Source organism: Psittacula echo, assembly GCF_963264785.1.
Source record: "Psittacula echo genome assembly, chromosome: 13".
Lineage (NCBI taxonomy): Eukaryota > Metazoa > Chordata > Aves > Psittaciformes > Psittacidae > Psittacula > Psittacula echo.
The window spans coordinates 9,971,055-9,990,455 of record NC_137749.1 but is presented as its reverse complement, the minus strand read 5'-3'; the positions used below and the strand labels follow the sequence as shown (position 1 = coordinate 9,990,455).

Below are 19,401 nucleotides of genomic sequence, written 5' to 3'. Positions count from 1 at the left end.
GCCGTGCGCGTTCATCCACCCGCCAGCTGGCGCTGCCCCTGCACGCCGGGGGAGTTTGAATGACTGCGGCCCGGAGGGACAGCGAAAGCAGAGCCATCCATCCATCCGTCATCCACCCCTGCCCTCCGGCCGCGGCACCACTCCCTGTGCCGCCGCCTCCCCCAGCGCGGGCCCTCGCTCCCTCAGGCAGGCCCACACCGCGCGCCCCTCGGCCGCCCTCCCCCCTCGCCGTTTCCACCTCCCAGCAGCGGGATCCGCAGCGCGCCTGCGCGGGGCGGTGTCTGCGGACCGCTCCAGCCGTCCGGCGCCGCCGCCATTTTGGTGCTCAGCTCGGAGAGTGGAGCGAGCCGAGAGAAGAAACTGGGAACAGGGTGCTCCCGCCTGGCTTTGGCGCTGAGGCACAGTAGCAGGATACTCTCGCCACCTTCTCGGGCCGCCTGTCCTTGTCAGCCGCCACTGATCTTCGGCACCCGCCCAGCCGGGCCCGCCGCAGGCCTGAGAGAGAGGCGGGAAGGATGCCCTGCACACCCCGCCGCTGAGGGAGACTCGGGGGCCCTCACCGCCGCGTCTGGACAGCCCCACCCCAGCCGCTCCTCGGTCCTTCGCCTTCAGAAGCTTGGGGCTTCCTTCTCTCTTATCCCCCTTCCCTTGGGCTTCCTATCTTCTGGGCTGGGCACTAGCCGCTTCCTCCTAGCCCCCAGCCCACTCTGCCTTCCAGGCCTCCTTGTCCAGGCCTTCCCTTCTCCGGATCTCTTCCTCCATTTGGGCCTTCGGGCTCTTCACCTTCCTTCCCCCTGTCCCTTCCCTTTCCCCGCCCGAAGCCATGTCCTCTGCCGCTCGTTTCGATTCGTCGGACCGCTCCAGCTGGTACGTGGGCCCGGTGTCTCGGGCGGAGGCGCAGACGCGATTGCAAGGGCAGCGGCACGGCATGTTCCTAGTGCGGGACTCGTCCACCTGCCCAGGGGACTATGTGCTCTCGGTGTCCGAGAACTCCCGGGTTTCCCACTACATCATTAACTCGTTGCCTAACCGCCGCTTTAAGATCGGCGACCAGGAGTTTGAGCACCTGCCCGCCCTGCTGGAGTTCTACAAGATCCACTACCTGGACACCACCACCCTCATCGAGCCTGCGCCCAGGTGAGTGCCATCCCCCCTTCGCCCCACCCCCTGCCATCTTCACCGAGGGGACACAAGGAAGGGGCTGCCTTAGTCCAGCCTAATAGCCCCAGCGTCATGTAGCACTGAATGTAGGGCCATGCTATATGTACTAAGGAAACCATTTATTTATAGCTCTTGTTTGAAGCTGTTTCTAAGTGGTCCTTCTTAGCACTCTCGATCTCGGTGACGATTATACGTTGCTGTTCCAGTCACATCATCCATACAGTGCACTGGCATTATATACATATAATACACTTACCATGTATGTAGGCATATGGAAAGGTACCATGTGCATCTATCTCTACCACTGACTGTAATTGCTTTGCAGGAGGGTGTGGTCGTGCATTGTGTCAACCCTTTCTTCTGGTATTGTCCTGTTCCTATGATGGCTGAGAAGCTGGTTCACAAGTCTCAGTGATTGAAGTACAGCCTCTGAGCTTAAGTTGCTGTCTGTCCCTGCATTCACACTGATTACAATAGAACAGGCCTTTATGTGATTAGACTGCTTCACACAGTTAAGTCAGCATTAATATATTCTAGGACCGAATTTCCCAAACTTGGAGTGGCATTTTCCACCCCCAAAAAACGTAAACCATTATTTCTAATAATTTGGTTACAACACTGCTCATCTATATCTGCATACTCACTCTGTGCACTACACTGAGAAATGTGAGGAGGATGGGAAAATGTGACTTGGCTATGATCTCATTCTTTGTCTTGTTTCCACATGGGACATACCTGCAACTTGCATCAGTAAACTGCTTATCAAGAACTCTGGAACATATTCCTTGCTTTTAATTAATAAAGCCTTTCCCAGTATCTTAGTTCAAAGCTTTTGGGCTTCCTGGGTAGAATTAAGTGAAATAAAAGCCTGAAAAGCAGCAATGCATTAGACAAGGCAATTCAGGTTGGTTTGCTTCTAAATTCTGCATTTTAAAATAAAACTGGCTTGTGGATTAGCAGATCCTTAAGGGGGAAGAGTAACTTCGAGGCTTGTAGTCACGATTTAACTTTGGCATAGGCCAGTTAGTAATGACAATCAGTAGCTTGTCAAGTGGTCAAAAGACAATCTTCTGTAAAGCTGTGAGGTGATGGAAGGGATGTGACAGAAAGCACTAGCATCAAGAATGCTTAAAGTTGCTGAGAAGTCTTCTAGATAGTGACTGTGCTGTGGCTAGAGAGATGGGTAGGGTGAAGGGAAAAATATTATCATTTTCACCATTGCAGGAATGCCTAAATGGAGCTGCCCAGTGTTATGTGCAAGCTTAAACTTGTGGATAGTTCAGAGGAAAAGAGTCTACACTAAAGCAATCTTTATGCTTATCTTGGTTTTCCTTAACCTGGATGCTGTTGTGCCTTTTTGGATCTAAAATCTTGTTCGTAATCATTTATGGCAAAGACTGACTTGACTTTCTTAAAATACTTAGACTTCACTGATTCCACTTGCTCACTTGGTATTTGTTAGGAGTCTGGTGTGAAACATTTTGTGAATATTTTAGTACCACCTTATTTTTGGGGTTTTGATTACATATTGTTCTCTCAGCATACAGAGAGACAGATGGGACCTCGCCTGCTGTGAGCTGATGAGCTTTATTGTAAAGCGAGAAATGGGATTGACTAGGTGGTTGTCCTTAGTATGATTTTTGTTCTAAATTCTTTTAGAAAAATCAGTGACATGGTTGATGGTTTGAAATTTTGTTTGAAGGAGACTTCCTGTTGCAAGAAGGAGACTTCTTGTTGCAAGAGGGAGGATGACAGATAGCATTTCTTGATTTATTTATTTTTAGCTGGTGGACTAGATTTAGAATAGGGGTGGCCAGGTGCTTCAGAGTTCTTATTGCAAATTCTTATTTCTCTGGCATTTTCAGGGTAACATTGTGCTCAGATGTTTTATGCTTTTGAATGCAGTTGATTCTTTTTAATTTCATAAAGTACAGTATGAAGAGTGGTTTTCATGGTAGGTTTAAGTAGTTTGTTGTATATAGCCATACAACACGTTTAGCTCTCAAGAGATGACATTTTAAACTTGTAAGCAGTTGAAAACTGACTGGTTTAAGCTTTCTGTTTGTTTTGTGTCAATGGCAAGCTCTGACCACCACTGCAGATGTTCCTGAGCTCACTTACAGAGTGACCGCTCCCTAGAGGGTTCCCTCTCCTGGCTTTGGCTGCAACAGGGTGTTTGAAAGAAGCATATATTTTTGTTTAGGGCTTCCAGCATATCTTGCAAAACACACAGGGATTTGATTTCCATCTTATTTTGCAAATAGCAGAAGAGAATTGAAGTAGGCTAATGGAATGTATCCTTGGTATTGTAGCTTAAATAATAAGTATCTTCAATGGCCTATATATGTTAAGATTTCTGACAGCTGTTTTGAATAAAATATGTATAATCTATGATGAAAATTGCAGAGAAAATAGTCTCACTTGATGAACAATCTTATACATTATCACAGACAACAAAATTACTGTATTGGACAGATGATCAGTGTAGTATTAAGCAGTGATGTGAGTAAATTAAAAGCAATATTATGGTTAATAAGGCAAAAGAGTATTTCTGTATGATTAGCTTTTTCATTTCTTACTCCATTCTTACCAGTGGATGCAAGTATTTCATACTCTTTTTTTATGAAGATACCACTTTCAGGTTATTAGCTCTTTAAATATGCAAAAAAGATCAGTACTTTGAAACTAATAATTTTTCTGCTGTATTATAACAACCCTTTGAGAGTTAAAGTTGTTAAAATAAGATTAGGGAGCTTAATTCCATGTTAGTTTCCAGAAAAGAAGGAGAAAGTGTCTCCTAAAAGCACAGGATCTGCCTATCTCCTTTCTTAAAGAAAGGAGTTTTCAGTATAAATTTCACTGGCTGTCCCCAAAATTCTGCATGTAAGTAAAAGGATTTAGTTAGAAAAATACTGTGCTACCAATTAGAAAGACAACATTAGACTCCTAAATTTGAGTTAGAAAACTGTGAGTTAGAAAAACCTCCTCTTACTTTGGTTCTCTTTCCTGCTGTGTTCCCTCAAGTCTAGCATTTGGGATCACCAAATTCTTTAGAAATAGGTGTTGAAGTTAAAAATGTAGATGTGATGAACTGAAGAGGATTATTAAGCTCTCTAAGAGCACTTCCACCCCAAGTCACCTAAATAATTTTAACTTGGTTTTATGCATCATGACTTTTACAACTTAAGCTATAGATTTTATTTTGCCCCAAGATCCTCACAGCAATACAAAACACAAGGATAAAGATTTTCAATTATTTCCCCCTATTTTCTGCAGCCATGATAGATTTTTATTGGCTCACTGGGTACTTAAGTAATTACTTGAGAGCATGAGTTACTCATGAAATGCCTTGCAGTGTTACCAAGCCAATACTTCTGTTACAAAGTTGAATAAGTAATCTCCTCTAATTGGTGTTCCTTCTGTAAAACTGGTACTTAGCTTTGTTACTGGAAATAATAAACAATAGCTATTGCTTATACCAAATCTTTTTTAAACTTAGGTATCCAAGTCCACCAATGGGATCTGGATCTGCCCCTGCTATGTCCACTGCAGAAGAAAATGTGGAGTATGTTCGGACTCTCTATGACTTTCCTGGCAATGATGCTGAGGATCTTCCATTTAAAAAGGGTGAGATATTGGTAATTGTAGAGAAGCCAGAAGAACAGTGGTGGAGCGCCAGAAACAAGGATGGTCGGATTGGGATGATTCCTGTTCCTTATGTAGAAAAGCTAGTCAGATCTTCTCATGCAAAGCATGGAAACAGGAATTCCAACAGTTACGGTATTCCAGAACCTGCCCATGCTTATGCTCAGCCTCAAACCGCAAGTCCCCTTCCATCAGTACCCAGTACACCTGGAGCAGTGATCAATCCCCTGCCATTAACACAGAATGGACCAGTCTATGCCAAAGCTATCCAAAAGAGAGTACCCTGTGCTTATGACAAGACTGCGCTGGCATTAGAGGTAAGTTTTTCCTCTCAAGTCTTGTGGTTTTCAATTGTTCTGTAAAATCAGAAACTAAAAATTGTTAGTTGCAAAATTGGTGTGGATGACTTCATATGGAGTCTGCGTATCTATGTCAAGGAACTGAGAAGTTAGAGTACATTCTGAAGAAAGACCCACAAAAATTGCTTCATCTATACCACTTCCTTTGAGAAAAATGACCAAGTTACTTCAGGACCTGTATTTACCCTCTCTTTAATGGTGCATATATGTTACAAGGGTAGCAGAGTGGTATAATCCTGACTGCTATTAGGTAGTGCACATCCTGCTGTGAAAGTGCTAGTGAGAGGATTACTTTGCCGCTCCACAAAAAGAGGTGTTTCCTTAATCATTGCAATATTGCAGGTTGAGAACTGGAAGTAGTAGCATCCGTCAGAGAAGAGTAAGGATTGCTGATAAATGTAATTTTTCAGATCCTCAACTGTAATGTGGGATGAACTTGAGAGATACCTGGAGCTGAGAGATGAAATCTGGGCAGAAATGTATCAGATAATCTAGTCTCTTTTACTTTGGTTTCAGAAGTGGGATTTGAGAAACCTTAAGACCTAAACTGGGGATGAGAGGGTTGGATGAAAGGCTGCAGTGTAGCCTCTAAACCTGTATTGAACCTTTAATAAGTTCCTGTACTTGCCAAAGCATTCTATTTATGTATTTATTTTTAATTTAGGGATGTCTTTTAAGACTTTAGAACTCTATTCTTTAAATGGTAAAGAATTCATATTACAATTCTGATTTAACTTGTATGAATGATGGATTGGAAGAAGTTTTTAAAGCTATATCCAGAAAACTGAGTTTAGATTATACTGAAGGCTCATTAACCCATAGTTAAAAAATTAACCTGGAAAAAGCACTCGTCTCAAAAGGTGAAATTTGAGCTTGCTACAGTGCTTCAAGGATCAAATGCAAGGAAACAAGCAAAGGAAGCAACAGCATTTTAGCAAGTAAATAATAGTGGTTTTAAAAATACTTCTGAATTTTTCCTGTAGCTTTTGCTCAATTACTTTGCAAGCTAAAGCTGTTTGTTACCTAAAACTGATACTGTTGGCTGAGACTTGAAAGGTTGTATTTGTGACTTCCAGTTATTCATAATGCACTAAGTGTTTTCCTCTTATATTTGTAAAGTCTCTACAGACAATTACTCTTACTGGGTTAAAAGTTAAATATGTATCACTGGATTTTCCTAAAGTCTTATGAAATTTAGCAACCTGTTGTTTGCAAACAGTGTGTGAAAATTATCATAGAGCAAAGTGTAAATTCACGTAAGAAGATTCCTGACAAAACTACTTATGCTTCTGTAAAGAAAGCAAGGCAAACAACTGATCATGTTATGTTATCCATGTGTCATGGTATTACTTCAGAGAACTTGCTTTGCTGCAGGGTAGCGAAACCACCTGAAAGTACAGCCTTCACAAATAAATTTTTCTGTAAATGCAGTCATTTTAGCTACTCTAGCATACCAGCACGATTAATTTTCTGACCAGCATCAAGGTTTGAATTATTTTGAGCCTTCAAATTGCTGTTTGTTTGAGAGATGCTTCTCTTCCACTGAATTCTAATCACTTATTGCCTCATGTCTTTGTCTCCCATCACTGGCGTATTTTGTCTTCCTATGTAGTCTGTTTTCTTTGCAAGTGCACCTTAGCCACACTGTGGCTTCTCAAGAGGCTTCATAAGCAGAATTCTGGGAACTGATCTACGTTTTTATTAAAATCAGTGATTACAGCTTCTTCATATCTACCCATGCATAGGGAACTTAAGCAGACTCAGAGCAACATTTGTCACATAGACTACTCTCAGAGAAAAAAAAAAAATCCACCTTTTTTCCTGATCTTCCTTCGGAATACCTAAAACCTGCTGGGCCCTGATGATGTATTTAATCCCAACCTTGTCAGGGCTCTATGTATCACTAAATCTGGACCATTTGAATCATCTATTTTGTAAGACCACTGAAAGTAGCTAGTGGTAGAGAAACAACAGGTTATGGGGATGTTTTGGGGAAGAAAGTTAATGGTGTTCTTTCAGAATAATAGTATTTGACAGTACTCCGCCTTAGTACTCTAATTTGCAGTTCAGCTTGTACAGGTAGAACACCTTGTTAGTATAATTATACAGTGTCCGATTGTGTAATCTCATTTAAACTGATAAAATTATATGAACAGAATATCTTTTTGCTGGCTCTAGCTTTGTGCAGTCAGCACACAGACAGTACTTAAAAGGAAGAGAATACCATCTGGAGTAAATAAAGCTATTGCATAGTAATCTGCTTGACTTCCTTTTAAGTGGAGGGATGTCATTCTCTTGGGTTCAGCTTGAAAATGGGACAAGCTCTCTGCTTGCAAGTCTAGTTTTTCTGTTGCATGCTATTGTTTACATAAGCTGTCAGAAGCTTTCTTTGAGCAAAGGTAAACATTCATAGCCTCTTATGGATAAACTTGTTTTGTAAGGGAGGCATAATTATTTTTTTAAGAGTTTCTCACATGAAAAATGTAGTTTGTAAAACAAGTGAATATCCTACTGAAAATCTGGAAACAAAGTCAGTCCAGTTGGATAATGATGGAGTGCTTAGCTTTAAAATGATACTTAAAATGTGACATTTAACTACAATATTGTTCCTGTAAGGAGGATGTTTAATACAGCGTTTATTAAAATTTGGATCTTGCTGGGCTCAAATTATTTAGCATTCATACTGGTATTACTGAAGTGACTAAGGTCTGAATGTTGTCTTGGTCCTACTGCATTATATGCTCTAGTTTTATTCTCTAAACTAAAAAAATTAATAGTATTCTATTAATAGGCTAAAATGAAAGTTTTAAGTATAGCTGCTGCCTCAAAGCATGCAGTTGACACACATACAACTTTGAGCATCTCCCTGAACCAGTGAACATTTAAGCCTGTGATAAATTATATGTATTTCTAAGGTTTACATATACTGTTGTCAGTTGAATTAGTTACCTTGGCAGTTCAGATGTAATGTTTTTAATGAGATGACTGAAGTCTGCAGTTTCTTACTACTATGTGTGTAGTATTTTCATGGATACTGCATTAAAAAAAAAATAAAAAGGGCAAACAAAAAACAACTAAACCACAAAAAAATCCCAAAAAACCAACAACCCAAACAAAAAAAAAAAAAAAAAAAAAAAAAACCCCAAAAACTAAACCCCAGGCCAGTGACCCAGATCTGTTTCTTTACTTGTGTGCTTTTAGTCAAGAAGCAATTTCCTTTCTTTTTGGTGCTCTAGAGGAAGGAATATGAAGGACAGGGATACAGCATCCTGTATTTATTTATTAGTATTAATAATTAGTATTTATTTATTTATAATTTTTATATTTTATATTATAATAAATTATATAATAATTTATATTTTATATAAATTTTATATTTCTATAAATAAATTTAATATAAAATTTTGTGTTTATATACATGTATTTTATATTTATATATGAATTATATAATAATTTATATTTTTATATTTAATACTAATTATTAGTATTTATTTGGACTAGAACACTACATGACAGGATTATGTACTAGTGTTATTCAATCCTGCTTTTCTTTGGGAAAACTAGGAGGGCAGTCCTGTGTTCAAAGCTGAGATTCTTTGGCACTGTAACTATGATACAGAGCACTCAAGCCTACATTGAATTTTCTCAGCATTTAATAACCTGTAGTTCTACAGCCAGTCTGGTAACAACAGTATGCTAAAGAAGCCTTGTTTTAAACTGGATGCTCTAACCAGCATGTGTTATGTATGTGTATGCAGTACCCAGTGGACTAAGGCCTAGGATGTTTTTACCTTAAAGGAGCTTATCTCATGGCAGTTGGGTACTTGAGTTCGGATCCAAAGTAGTTGATTGATGACTAACTTTACACAGCAATGTTCTTTGTCCAGCAAAGTAAGTAGGTAAACTAATGGTGGATAATGCCCTTAAAAAATTAGTGAACTGTTTGAAGGCTGATTCAAGGATGTGAATAATAAACTCCAAATTCACTTTGGAATGAAATGGTGTAGCGAGCCAGAAAACGGGTGACCAGCAGCAGCCACCAGACTCACGTCTGCCATGTGTTTAAAAGATGGTTCTTAAATATATTGCAGACACCGTGATAAGTGTTGTAGACCATTTTGAAGGCAGTTGTAGTCCTAGAGTTCATCTCCAGACTTAACATGACAGTGTTATGGAATTAAAAAAAAAACAAAACAAACAAAAACCACCAAGAACTTCACTATATTTTTATAGCAAAGGTTTTATACTCATGATGGCTTTCTTTAGACTTGTGCCAGCTTTATGATGTTAAATAGTTTATCTGTTCATAATGTGTCAAACGTACGCATTTGTGTTTGCTAGTACAGTTAACCTGTCACTGAAATGCTTTGGTGAAATAGGTATCAATTCACCATAATTATATAACTGACTTACAGTATTTCTGTTGAGTGTGTTACAATTAGGTTACAGTTAACTTTTTTCCTTTTCAAAAGAAACTTGAGACAAGTAGGCCAAAATGTGCTAGCAGCAGAACCTTAATTAGGAAATTAGGCTACTCTCACTAGGCAACAAGCATTGTGCTTTCGTTAAGCCAAAGAAACAGCATTGCTGTTAAACAATGCTGTTAAATGCATCTAACTCACAAGGTCTAGAATTTAAACAAAATATCAAGCCTATACTTGTGTAGTGTGATGTTGATCAGGGAGCTTTAGTTCTGGTAACTGTTGAATTAAAAGTGACACTGGCAGCAGGATTCCTGTGTCTGTGCTGACATGCACCAACTTTTCAGCATGCTACCTTTGAAAATACAACTGACAATTACTTTGAAAATTTTGTGTGCACTCTTAATCTTTGTAAATTCCTTTTCCAGTCAAGTTATTGATAGTTCCTGTCATGATAGTGCTGAGTGCCTCAATTTAAATATACATTCACCCTCAGAACTGTTTGCAGCTTGTTTTCGGATGAAAATGAAAGTGACATGGGTAACCTAGACAAGATCCTGTGCAACAGTGAGATTCAGTGTGGCTCAAGAATGATGGTCTGTGGAGTTTTGTGCTCTCCAAATCGTGTTCAGTCATGACAGCTGCTTAATCAGATGGAGACAGGCTACCATCATTTACAGCACTTCTGTGGTGCTGCAACTCCAACTCTGGCAATTATTCTAGGTATACTTGAAATCTTAACTCTGTTCCTATATGAGACTAGATTAAATTGCTTCTAGGACTTAACATGTCTATGCTGCCCTTGGACCTGCTTTCTTATCTCAAGAATGGTTGATGGTCTTTCCTCTGAACTACTCAATCCTTTAATTTGAACATCAACTATTCTTCCATGGGAAGTGAAGGATAATTAAGGTGTGCTTTCAGCCTGTTGGTTTCTTGAATCTTCTAATACATAAAGCACCAACTACTTCAGTGTCACTTTGTCCTGTGCAGCATGTCTGAACTCTGCTTCTCTTACATAGCTCAGCTTTGTATCTTTTGAGGATACAAATTTCTTAGTGTTGGTCCTTGTTTATTCTTCTCCAGAACAGGCAGCTGGGCTGAACAATTGTTTTAGTACTAATACTAGTGTTTCCAAAGAAGTGAGCTGTGATACTAATCAGGATAACCACTGAGATTGAATACCCCATAAATTCCAGAGAGCAATGTTTTCTATAACTATTGACCCAGTGGGCTAAAATGATGATTTAGAGTTTAACTGCATTTTTAGCTCTTTAAACTTACACTACAGAACGCTATCAGCCATAGAACTATTAGCATACAATTGTTGGAATATCAGCATGTAAACCACATTGAATTGGTTGACTGTGTGACCAAAATGGCATGCAGGAAACCTTTAGCAGTGTATGAATCAGCTTCAAATAAAAGACAGGTAAGGGAGAGTCTAGAGTGAATGAAGTAACCTTTCTCACTGGCATGTTCCATAGCTTGTGTTTCCCCCGGGCTTTGATTTCATGCTGCAACAGGGACATAATGAAAGGATGCTATCTAAAATACATTCTGATTTTTATCATTTGGGTGGAACCAAATGGCTGCATTTCAGAAGTATTACTCATTTCAGTAGTTGATACTTCCATCCAGCAATGCTGGCATGCTTTGCAAGTGAAGTAACTTATCTGAGAGATGCTGAGACTTCAGGAAGCATTATCCTAATTTATAGGTAAGGCCCATGAGCTGTCCAGTCATACACGAAGTTTGTAGCAGAGATGAGAGTAGAACCAGGTCTCCTGACTCTGTCCTGTGCCTAGTCATAAGACAGTCCTTCTGACTGGCTTAAAACATTCTCTGAAAAATTACAAATAGTATGTTAAGTAATTGTAGTGGGAGATCACACTTCAGCAGACCACATTATAGATGCTTTAAAAAGTGTCTACCAAATATTGCTTTTAGTTAGTACTTTGGGAAGAAGTTGCATAAAGGGACTGCTTGACCAGATTCTTGTAGACGTCAAAACGGAGGTTTTTAACATAAGATCCGTGAATTATTTTATCATGACATCAAGGTTCCTTCTCCAAAAATCTTGTTTCATCTTCTGTGTGGAACTGCCTTTTTTTTTTAATATAGCACAAGAGGATATTCAGAAGCTTTCATAAAAAACCCACCCAAACCACTCAAAAATAATATAGGTACTGTAAATCAATTTACTATTCCAACAGTTGCCTATGGAAATATCCTTTGCATAACTTTTTGTCAGCTACCGCTCTTTAGTAGCACATGCTGATCTGCAGCAACTTTGCCCACCCAGCAGTCCAAAGAGTATTTTACACTGTTAATCTACATGGCAGTTTATTGCAATGCAGTAGACTTAAATTGTAAGTATTTTTTTTGCTGGGCTTACAGCAAGCCTTCCGAACCTGTTCATATTATAGGAATCAATCAAACTGAAGGGTATCTTTTTCTAGACCCTCAAAATTATTAATGGATTGATCTCTAGAGCACAATTAAATTGTTGGATTCTCAGAAAACACAGGCCCCCGTTTTCAATCCAGTGTAGTACAACAGTTTAGGGGTTTATGGATTATTTTTATGTGTGATGCAAATGCAGTTTCTTAATAGGTTTTAACTGTGGTGATATTGGCTGCATCTTCTTGAATTGGGTTTAAAACTGGGAACTTAGATTTGTCTTCAAGGTTTATTTAAATCTACTAATGTAACACTTGAGTATTTACAGATGTTATCAGCCTTTTCCTAAAGAGACATTTGTTAGGTTCCTGTTTAGGTTATGTTGATACTATTTAAAGCTTTCTCTAACCTTTTCTATTCAGTGAAAAGTCTGACAAGTTGTGCTTTTTTAGCAAATATACAAAGCAGGCTGCAATAGTCCGTGAAGAGGTAAAAACAAGTCAAATTACTGCTCTATGTATGTGCTAAGTATCATGGGCAGTGTGTTACTACTTAATAGTATATTTTGGCTGCAGCTTGAGTTTAGGAACAGCATAAGTAAAGATGTCCATTTAAGAAAGTAATATAGTCTTCAGTTATATCCCAAGAACTTAAGGGAGTTCAGAGGGTTTTCTGCTCTCTTAAAAGCACAAGATTACAGTTGTTCCAAGTGTGACAGTCTTGAATCTCGGGGGGCAGGTGGGACACTGACAACCCAAGTATTAGAGAAAAACTAAGGGGCAACACATTTTGCTTAAATGTCTAATTTAAGATTCTAAAGTGTCTCAAAGTTTGAGTAGTTTTATTTTGAGATGTAACACTGAGTGACTGACAAGGAATTTATTAGAGTATCTTAAACTTCACTTAAGGATTCTTGCTTCTGAGAGATCTTCAAAAAATATCTATTGAAGTAATGATAACTGGTTTAAACAGGCTTCAGATCATCTAATGACGTGCACACTTTTTCAAACTCGGGGTGTTTTCCTTTAACAAAAAAATACTGAGGTCTAACCTGAAGAGTTTTAATCTAAGGCCCTTGGCCAAGGTTCTTAAACTGTCTGCATCCATTCTAAATTTTAATACTAGTTAGATAATGTAGACAAACAGTTATACATACTGCATCGGGACTAAAAATCAAGCTTTTCTTTTAATAAGATCAAAGCTAGTTACCTTTGGATTTTAGAGAAGTAGCCTTGAAGCCAAGACTCAACTACAAAGAGCTTGATCCTAATTTGGGGAAGAAACCGATGAACTGTTGGCTCTTGGTCATAGGCTGGTTCTACATTTTGTGAAATTGGTTCTCAGCTGCTAATGTCACTTTTCTAATATTTACTATAGTTACCACATAGAGTAAAATTAAGTAAACAGGAAGGGAGGTGTAAAGTTAGAGAGCTGCTGCAACAGACCACATACACGTTCAGCTATTCCGAAACATCTGAGGGAGAAATGAGTATTTAGCTGGTCTTAAATGCTACTTGTCAAATTGGATGTTTTCCTTTGTAAATTATTTTAATTAAATTAAATGCAGGCATTGAACAATGATAAGAGTATATAACTTATTATCATTGGGGCTGATGTTTCTTGCTTGGTCGTAGTTTAGCTTTTGTCATCTTTCACTGCCAAATAGGAAGAGATATAGTTATGGTAGGAAAGGCCTGACGTGTTTCAAGTTCTGTGGCAAGAAGTAGAGGTGAAAACAACAAATAAAGTTAGAATCTGTACCTGTAATACTTAGAGAAAAGAAGCTTTGAGATGCCTGCTTCAGAAGTGTACCATTATTTTAGAAATTACAGAAGCTTCTTAGATTGTGATAACTAGAACTAGTTTCCATTAACGGTTTCTTTGCCATAGGAACCTCTCTTTGAAAAACTAATTTTCCTTTGAAACAAGCCAGCTGATGCTAACTAAACCTGATGCTAAATGAGTGCTGTGCTCTTTCGAATGGATGTTGCATCTCATTACTGATGGTAGCTTTAGTGATGTTGATTTATATCTAAGCTAAATATATTGTTGCATGAAGTTGAAGCTTTCCTATAGGAAAAGGTGTAGTTCAGTAATTTGTCTGAATATGTGAATACACATTTAGAGTCTGAAAGAGAACCCAGACACAATGATGTGTAGCAGCAAAATGTTGGTATTTTAGTGAAGTAAAAGTAACTTTTCAACTGAACCTTATGCCAAGAAGAGAGTGGGATTCTTCTCCCCTTATGATGGGCTTGTGTTTGTTTTTCCCCCTCTTCATTTGATTTGTATCAGAGGTGAGATTCCCATGGGTGATAACTGCTTTTGTTCGATTTTGCAGGTTGGAGACATTGTGAAGGTTACACGGATGAACATAAACGGTCAGTGGGAAGGAGAAGTCAATGGTCGAAAAGGGCTCTTCCCATTTACTCATGTCAAAATATTTGACCCTCAAAACCCCGAGGAGAACGAATGATTCCCTCTGCCCCATTTACACTGCTGCTTCATTTCCTGGCTATCATTAGCATTGTTCGAGGTGGGATGATGACTTAATGGCACACTGCTAGCATTGCCCATTTTCCAGCTTGCTGCAGTCTGACAGTTCTTTTAGTATACATTTGGAATCCGTACAACTGAAGTCACCGCTGACCTTCATACCACAGTTGTGTCATCCAGAATTTAGTTTCACTTTTAAAACTCTGTTGGGCCTTAAGCTGGACAAGACTGAACTGGTATATAGTAGAGAAGAATGGGAAGGAAACTTTTCCTGTTAAGACTTCCATAGACTTTTTCTGGCTTGCTGAGTAGGAACAGCCCTAACCTTAGATAAAGCATACAACTTGTGTGTTACTGTCCAACGAAAAGCAACAACAAAAATGCAATTTTAGGACTGAAGAAGACTTAGTTTTAAGAGAACCTGTCCTAAGGTAGTACATTTTAAATGATGGTCTCTTTCAAGGACAATAATTGAAGCTTATGTATTCTAAGCAGCTGTATTAGAAGCTGCTCTTTTGTGTTAACTCTTAAGCTTGTTGTTGACCTTACTGAAACTGTGTGTGTTAAATGCAAATAACCATGGGTTGAGCTGCATTGAAGCTGAGGCATTTATTTATAAGGAAACTTAGGAGGGGCTGATACTTGTAACCTGGTTTTGACATACTTAATGCATTTCTGTTGATTTTTGCAAGCACTAACTGTAGAAAGTGAGCTTTAAAGGGAAACACTTTGACCTGGTCTACATACGGCTCTTCTGCAGCGTTGAAAGTGTAGTCTTACTAGAAGTGCTTATCACCAAGCTGTATTTGGTAGATAGATTGATCAGATTGCCATGGTGTGGAGAGGTAAGAGAGGAGTGGGACACAGAACTTGCTACATACTGATAAAATCCTCTTATTTAAACATACACCTTTTATACCCATTTCTCTGCAGGCTCCCTTCTCTCTCCAAAGTTTCCTAGCTGTGCCAGCCCCAGCTTATGGAAAGCTCCTTTTCAAACACAATACCTTTTCTCCTAGGATGTCTCCATGTTGCTGTGCTTCTTTTCCAGGGCAGCTTCCATCGTCTTTTTCCCCTTCTCTCTTTTCCTTGCTTGCATCCCAGATCCTCTGCATGCTGCCATCTTTTTTCACCTTTCTAAGTGAGTTGGCTCTGGTTTATATATGCCCCACATCCCTACCCTCCCAGCATCCTCTAGAAAATGGCTAATGGGAGTCAGCTGTCTAGGTTCCCCATGTGATAAAATAAAGCTCAGGCTGGAGGAGGCCACAAAGGTGCCTGTTACCAATATAGCTTCTTTCCCATTTTCTGTATGTAAGCCATACTGCTGTAACTGTACTTACAGTAGGGAACTATATGGCTATAGCAAAATAAGTACAGTTCATGCCATGCAGGTTGTCCGTAGCCTGTGTACAGGATAAGAAAGCTTAGATACAGTGGTACCTTGTGCTGCCACCTTTAACTGTGTTTTGTAGATGAACTGGAATGATCTTTTAAAGATAATGGAACACTGAATTAACAATACACGTCTGCAAAGACTGCAACTACAGAACCTGCCTTTCAGACAGCCTTGTTAAGGAGAAGTGGCTGTTGTGGCAGCTGACAGGAAAACAGCAGCCCCCATTTTTCAACTCCTGAAGGCTGTCAATTGTAGCAAAATGAGAAACTTCAGACACCCACAGAATCCCCCCAGTTCTTATAAATGTCAAATTATATAAGAGTTGTTGTCTTAGGTTCCAGCATGTTTTCTTGTTGATTTGTGTCGCTTGATCCTAATAAAAGCACGTTGTTCTTATTTCATGTGCAAGTGCCATGAGATCCTTAATTGGAAGGCACTGAAGAAATACAAACATGGCATTTGCAACAAGACATTTGGAATGTCGGGGTTTTAAAGAGGTCACTGTTCATTTATTAACTGTTTTCTGTAGTATTGATCAAGTGGCTGACAGTCTAGAAGTTCCTGTAGAGCATCTTACTACCAGATTAACTGTGAAGTAGAGTAGCATTGACTGAAGTGTTTGGTGCTGTAAGAGTAATTCTTGACAATAGGCATTGACATTTTGTCTTGCAAAGAAAAGCTATGCAGCTCTCTCAACTTAAAGAAGGTCATGCTTTTCCTGTGCCCCAGCTATACCCGTAAGTTTACTACATAGATTGTACTACTGAAAGTCATCTTCTGAATACAGAAACTGCACTAAACTCAGTCTGCTGCAGAGAAATCTTATTTCAGACCTGACCTAGTTACAGGCAGCTCTTCAGAAGACTGATTGTAGAATTCTTCCTTTGCATGGCAAATAAATACTGTGAGATTTGAGATCTTGAACACGGCTTTTAACCTGAATTTTTTTCACTGAAGTGAACATTGTAACTCATCCCTCATTGAATAAGGTATACACTTGGAACACAAGCATTGGTTTAGGTTTAATTATGTTCTGATACTGCGGAAAAGCAAAATATTTTGCCTTCAAAACTATGCAAAACTTGCGTGTAGTGGCATCTGATGCAAAGACAAGAGTTCTTAAATGTCTTGTGACCCTGGTTTTAGGCCAGGGATGAACAGTGTTTCTCTTGAGTAGCAACGGTGTGGTTCAGGTGTGTTAAATGTGGTTTAAATGTAGCATATGGACCACCCTAAGCTGATTGTAACCTTGCTTCAAAATGTGTCTTTGCTATTTTACTATAAGACAAGTATTTTCATATAAAGACTGCATTTGATCAGTGTGTGTTTCTCTCTGAAGGACTCTGGATTCTCAGTCGCTCGTTGCTTGCTTACACGTGTGCTGTCTGTTGCTTTATGAAGCCTCTTAAATTGGAGTGATAACTATCAGTGTAAATGTTCCTCGGGCATGTAAGGTATACATAATACGAAGCATGAGAGCCTACAAGTGATGGCTTCAATCTATGCACCATTAAAGTTGTTCTTGCTTTTGAACTAGGAGCTGGTTTAATTACCTGGTGCCACAATAGTTAACTCTCACGAAAGACCTACTGTTTGACTTCTTCCTGTTGTGTACATGTGTATATAGACATTGAAGTCTCTGACCAGTCTGAAAGTTTAAATGGAAACTGTTTTAATCAGTGTCCATCACTGGATAAGCGCTAATTTAATTCATGATTGTTTACAAATTGGGAAAGAATAAACAGAAGGGAATATCCTGTTTGGGCTGGGGCTCTGAAGAGCCTGAGCATTATTTTTGTAAAGGGAAAAACAGCATTCTTTGTGCCATTTCATGTGCCTGTAAAGTAATTTTTTATATTGTATTAACATCCTGGGAACGAGTGGGCTGCCTTTGTTTTCTAGTCAAGTTTTCAAGCATTTTCCTCAATACCTGCATTTGAAAGTGAGACCTGCCTAAAAGACTGCCTTTGGGACCAGTGGAAGCATTCTTGTATAGCTGTCATTTTCTGTTTACTTGTGTTAAATGAAAGTGTGGTCTGGGACAAGGATACAGTTAACTGCAGTGGGAAAGGTGGCCTTGTATTTGAGACAGTCTTCACTGTGTAAACTTTAAAACACAATATGTAAATTAAAGACCATGATCTTCAGGCAATAATATTAAGTGTAAGCTTTTAAAGTTTATTTTGGGGATCATAGTGTGTTTTATTTTTTGTGCTATAAGATTAACAGTATTAAATGAATTATATTCTTAGAAGATATGGAGTGTCTTTTCTTAAGATTAGTGCCTTTTTAATTTCTTACCCAACGTATTTCATAGAACTGGTCCCAACATTAAGCCACTGTTTGGTTTTTTGGGGTTTTTTTGGTTTTGGTTTTTTTCCCCAGTGCCCTTTGTACAGTCTGAATAAAATCTGCCTCCACTTACAGTATTATTTGTTGTCTTTAGTCTTAAAACCTTGACACTATCAGCAGAGTGTTCAGGTCCTGACTCTGTCACTAGGATGCCCTGTTTGGTGTGTGAATGAGCGTGCCAACAGAAGTTTCCCAGAAGCAAAGGAAGAATTAAGCAGGAGAAAAGGCTGGTGCCAGGCTGCATGCTGCTCTCCTGGTTCCATCGTCATGCCTCTTCTCTGCCTATGCTGCTCTGCTCCGGAGGCTCACCTGAAAGAGATGCATCTCTGGTTATACAGATTACTGCTGGCTCTTCCTCCCTCACGCCTGACACTTCAGTGCTCTTCCTCTCACTCTTGTTTAATGCTGCTGTTTTGCTGAGGCTTCCAAAGGTCTCTGTAGAAACCATGACCTTTTTACTGTGATACCCTTGACTCTGCTTGTAAAAATGACTGTGTTATGTGTATGGTTTGAACTAGCTTATTGTTTAATAAGGTGTAACCTGTGCAGGTTCTGGAGGGGGAATGGCTGGTATGGCAGCCACTGGTAAAAGGTGGCAGTATAAGAAGTCAAAAATACCTGCTTTTGCAAGTAAAAACCAGGAGGTCATTTTGCCTTTTTACAATCAATCCAGATCAAGAACAGCACTAACTAGAATGTAAGGATTTGGGGTTTTTTTTTAAGTATTTGGGATCATTCAGTTAAATCATTAACAATGTGTTAAAACTTGAACTGATCTCATGGAGCAGAGAAACTTCAGAGGAACGTCAGAAGCTCAACTGCTGCAAAGGAGAAGTCTAAAAAGCTTGTGTGGTTTCCCTGGACTCTGTAGGTATGTTCACAGCCTGGTGCTTGTCTTCTCTGGAGTACAGATTTCCATCGGATGTTAATAAACGTTCACAGCCAACTCTGCATAGTGTCTTATCATCAGATGCTCACATATGTCAGGTTACAGTTCAGGAAACCAGTAGTATTTCAAATACTTGAGCAAGAACAGGTAAGGTGCATGCAGGAGGCTTCATATCCCATTTCAGAGTACTCTGGAAACCTTCAGCTTGCCAGGAGAAGCACTGCCCCACTACTGCAGCTGCTTCTCCTGCTGCCTGCAGTAGCTCCTGCTTTACTA

The 19,401-nt window shown here is 39.4% G+C and overlaps 1 protein-coding gene across 1 annotated transcript; it reads left to right on the top strand.

Annotated features, from left to right (window-relative positions):
- The first annotated feature begins 296 nt into the window (after positions 1-296).
- On the top strand, positions 297-18,310 carry CRKL (CRK like proto-oncogene, adaptor protein). Its single transcript, XM_080629044.1, has 3 exons — positions 297-1,137; positions 4,661-5,123; positions 14,331-18,310. The coding sequence occupies exons 1-3, from the start codon at positions 824-826 to the stop codon at positions 14,463-14,465; spliced, it is 912 nt and encodes a 303-aa protein (XP_080485170.1). The 5' UTR covers positions 297-823; the 3' UTR covers positions 14,466-18,310.
- The last annotated feature ends 1,091 nt before the right edge of the window (positions 18,311-19,401 follow it).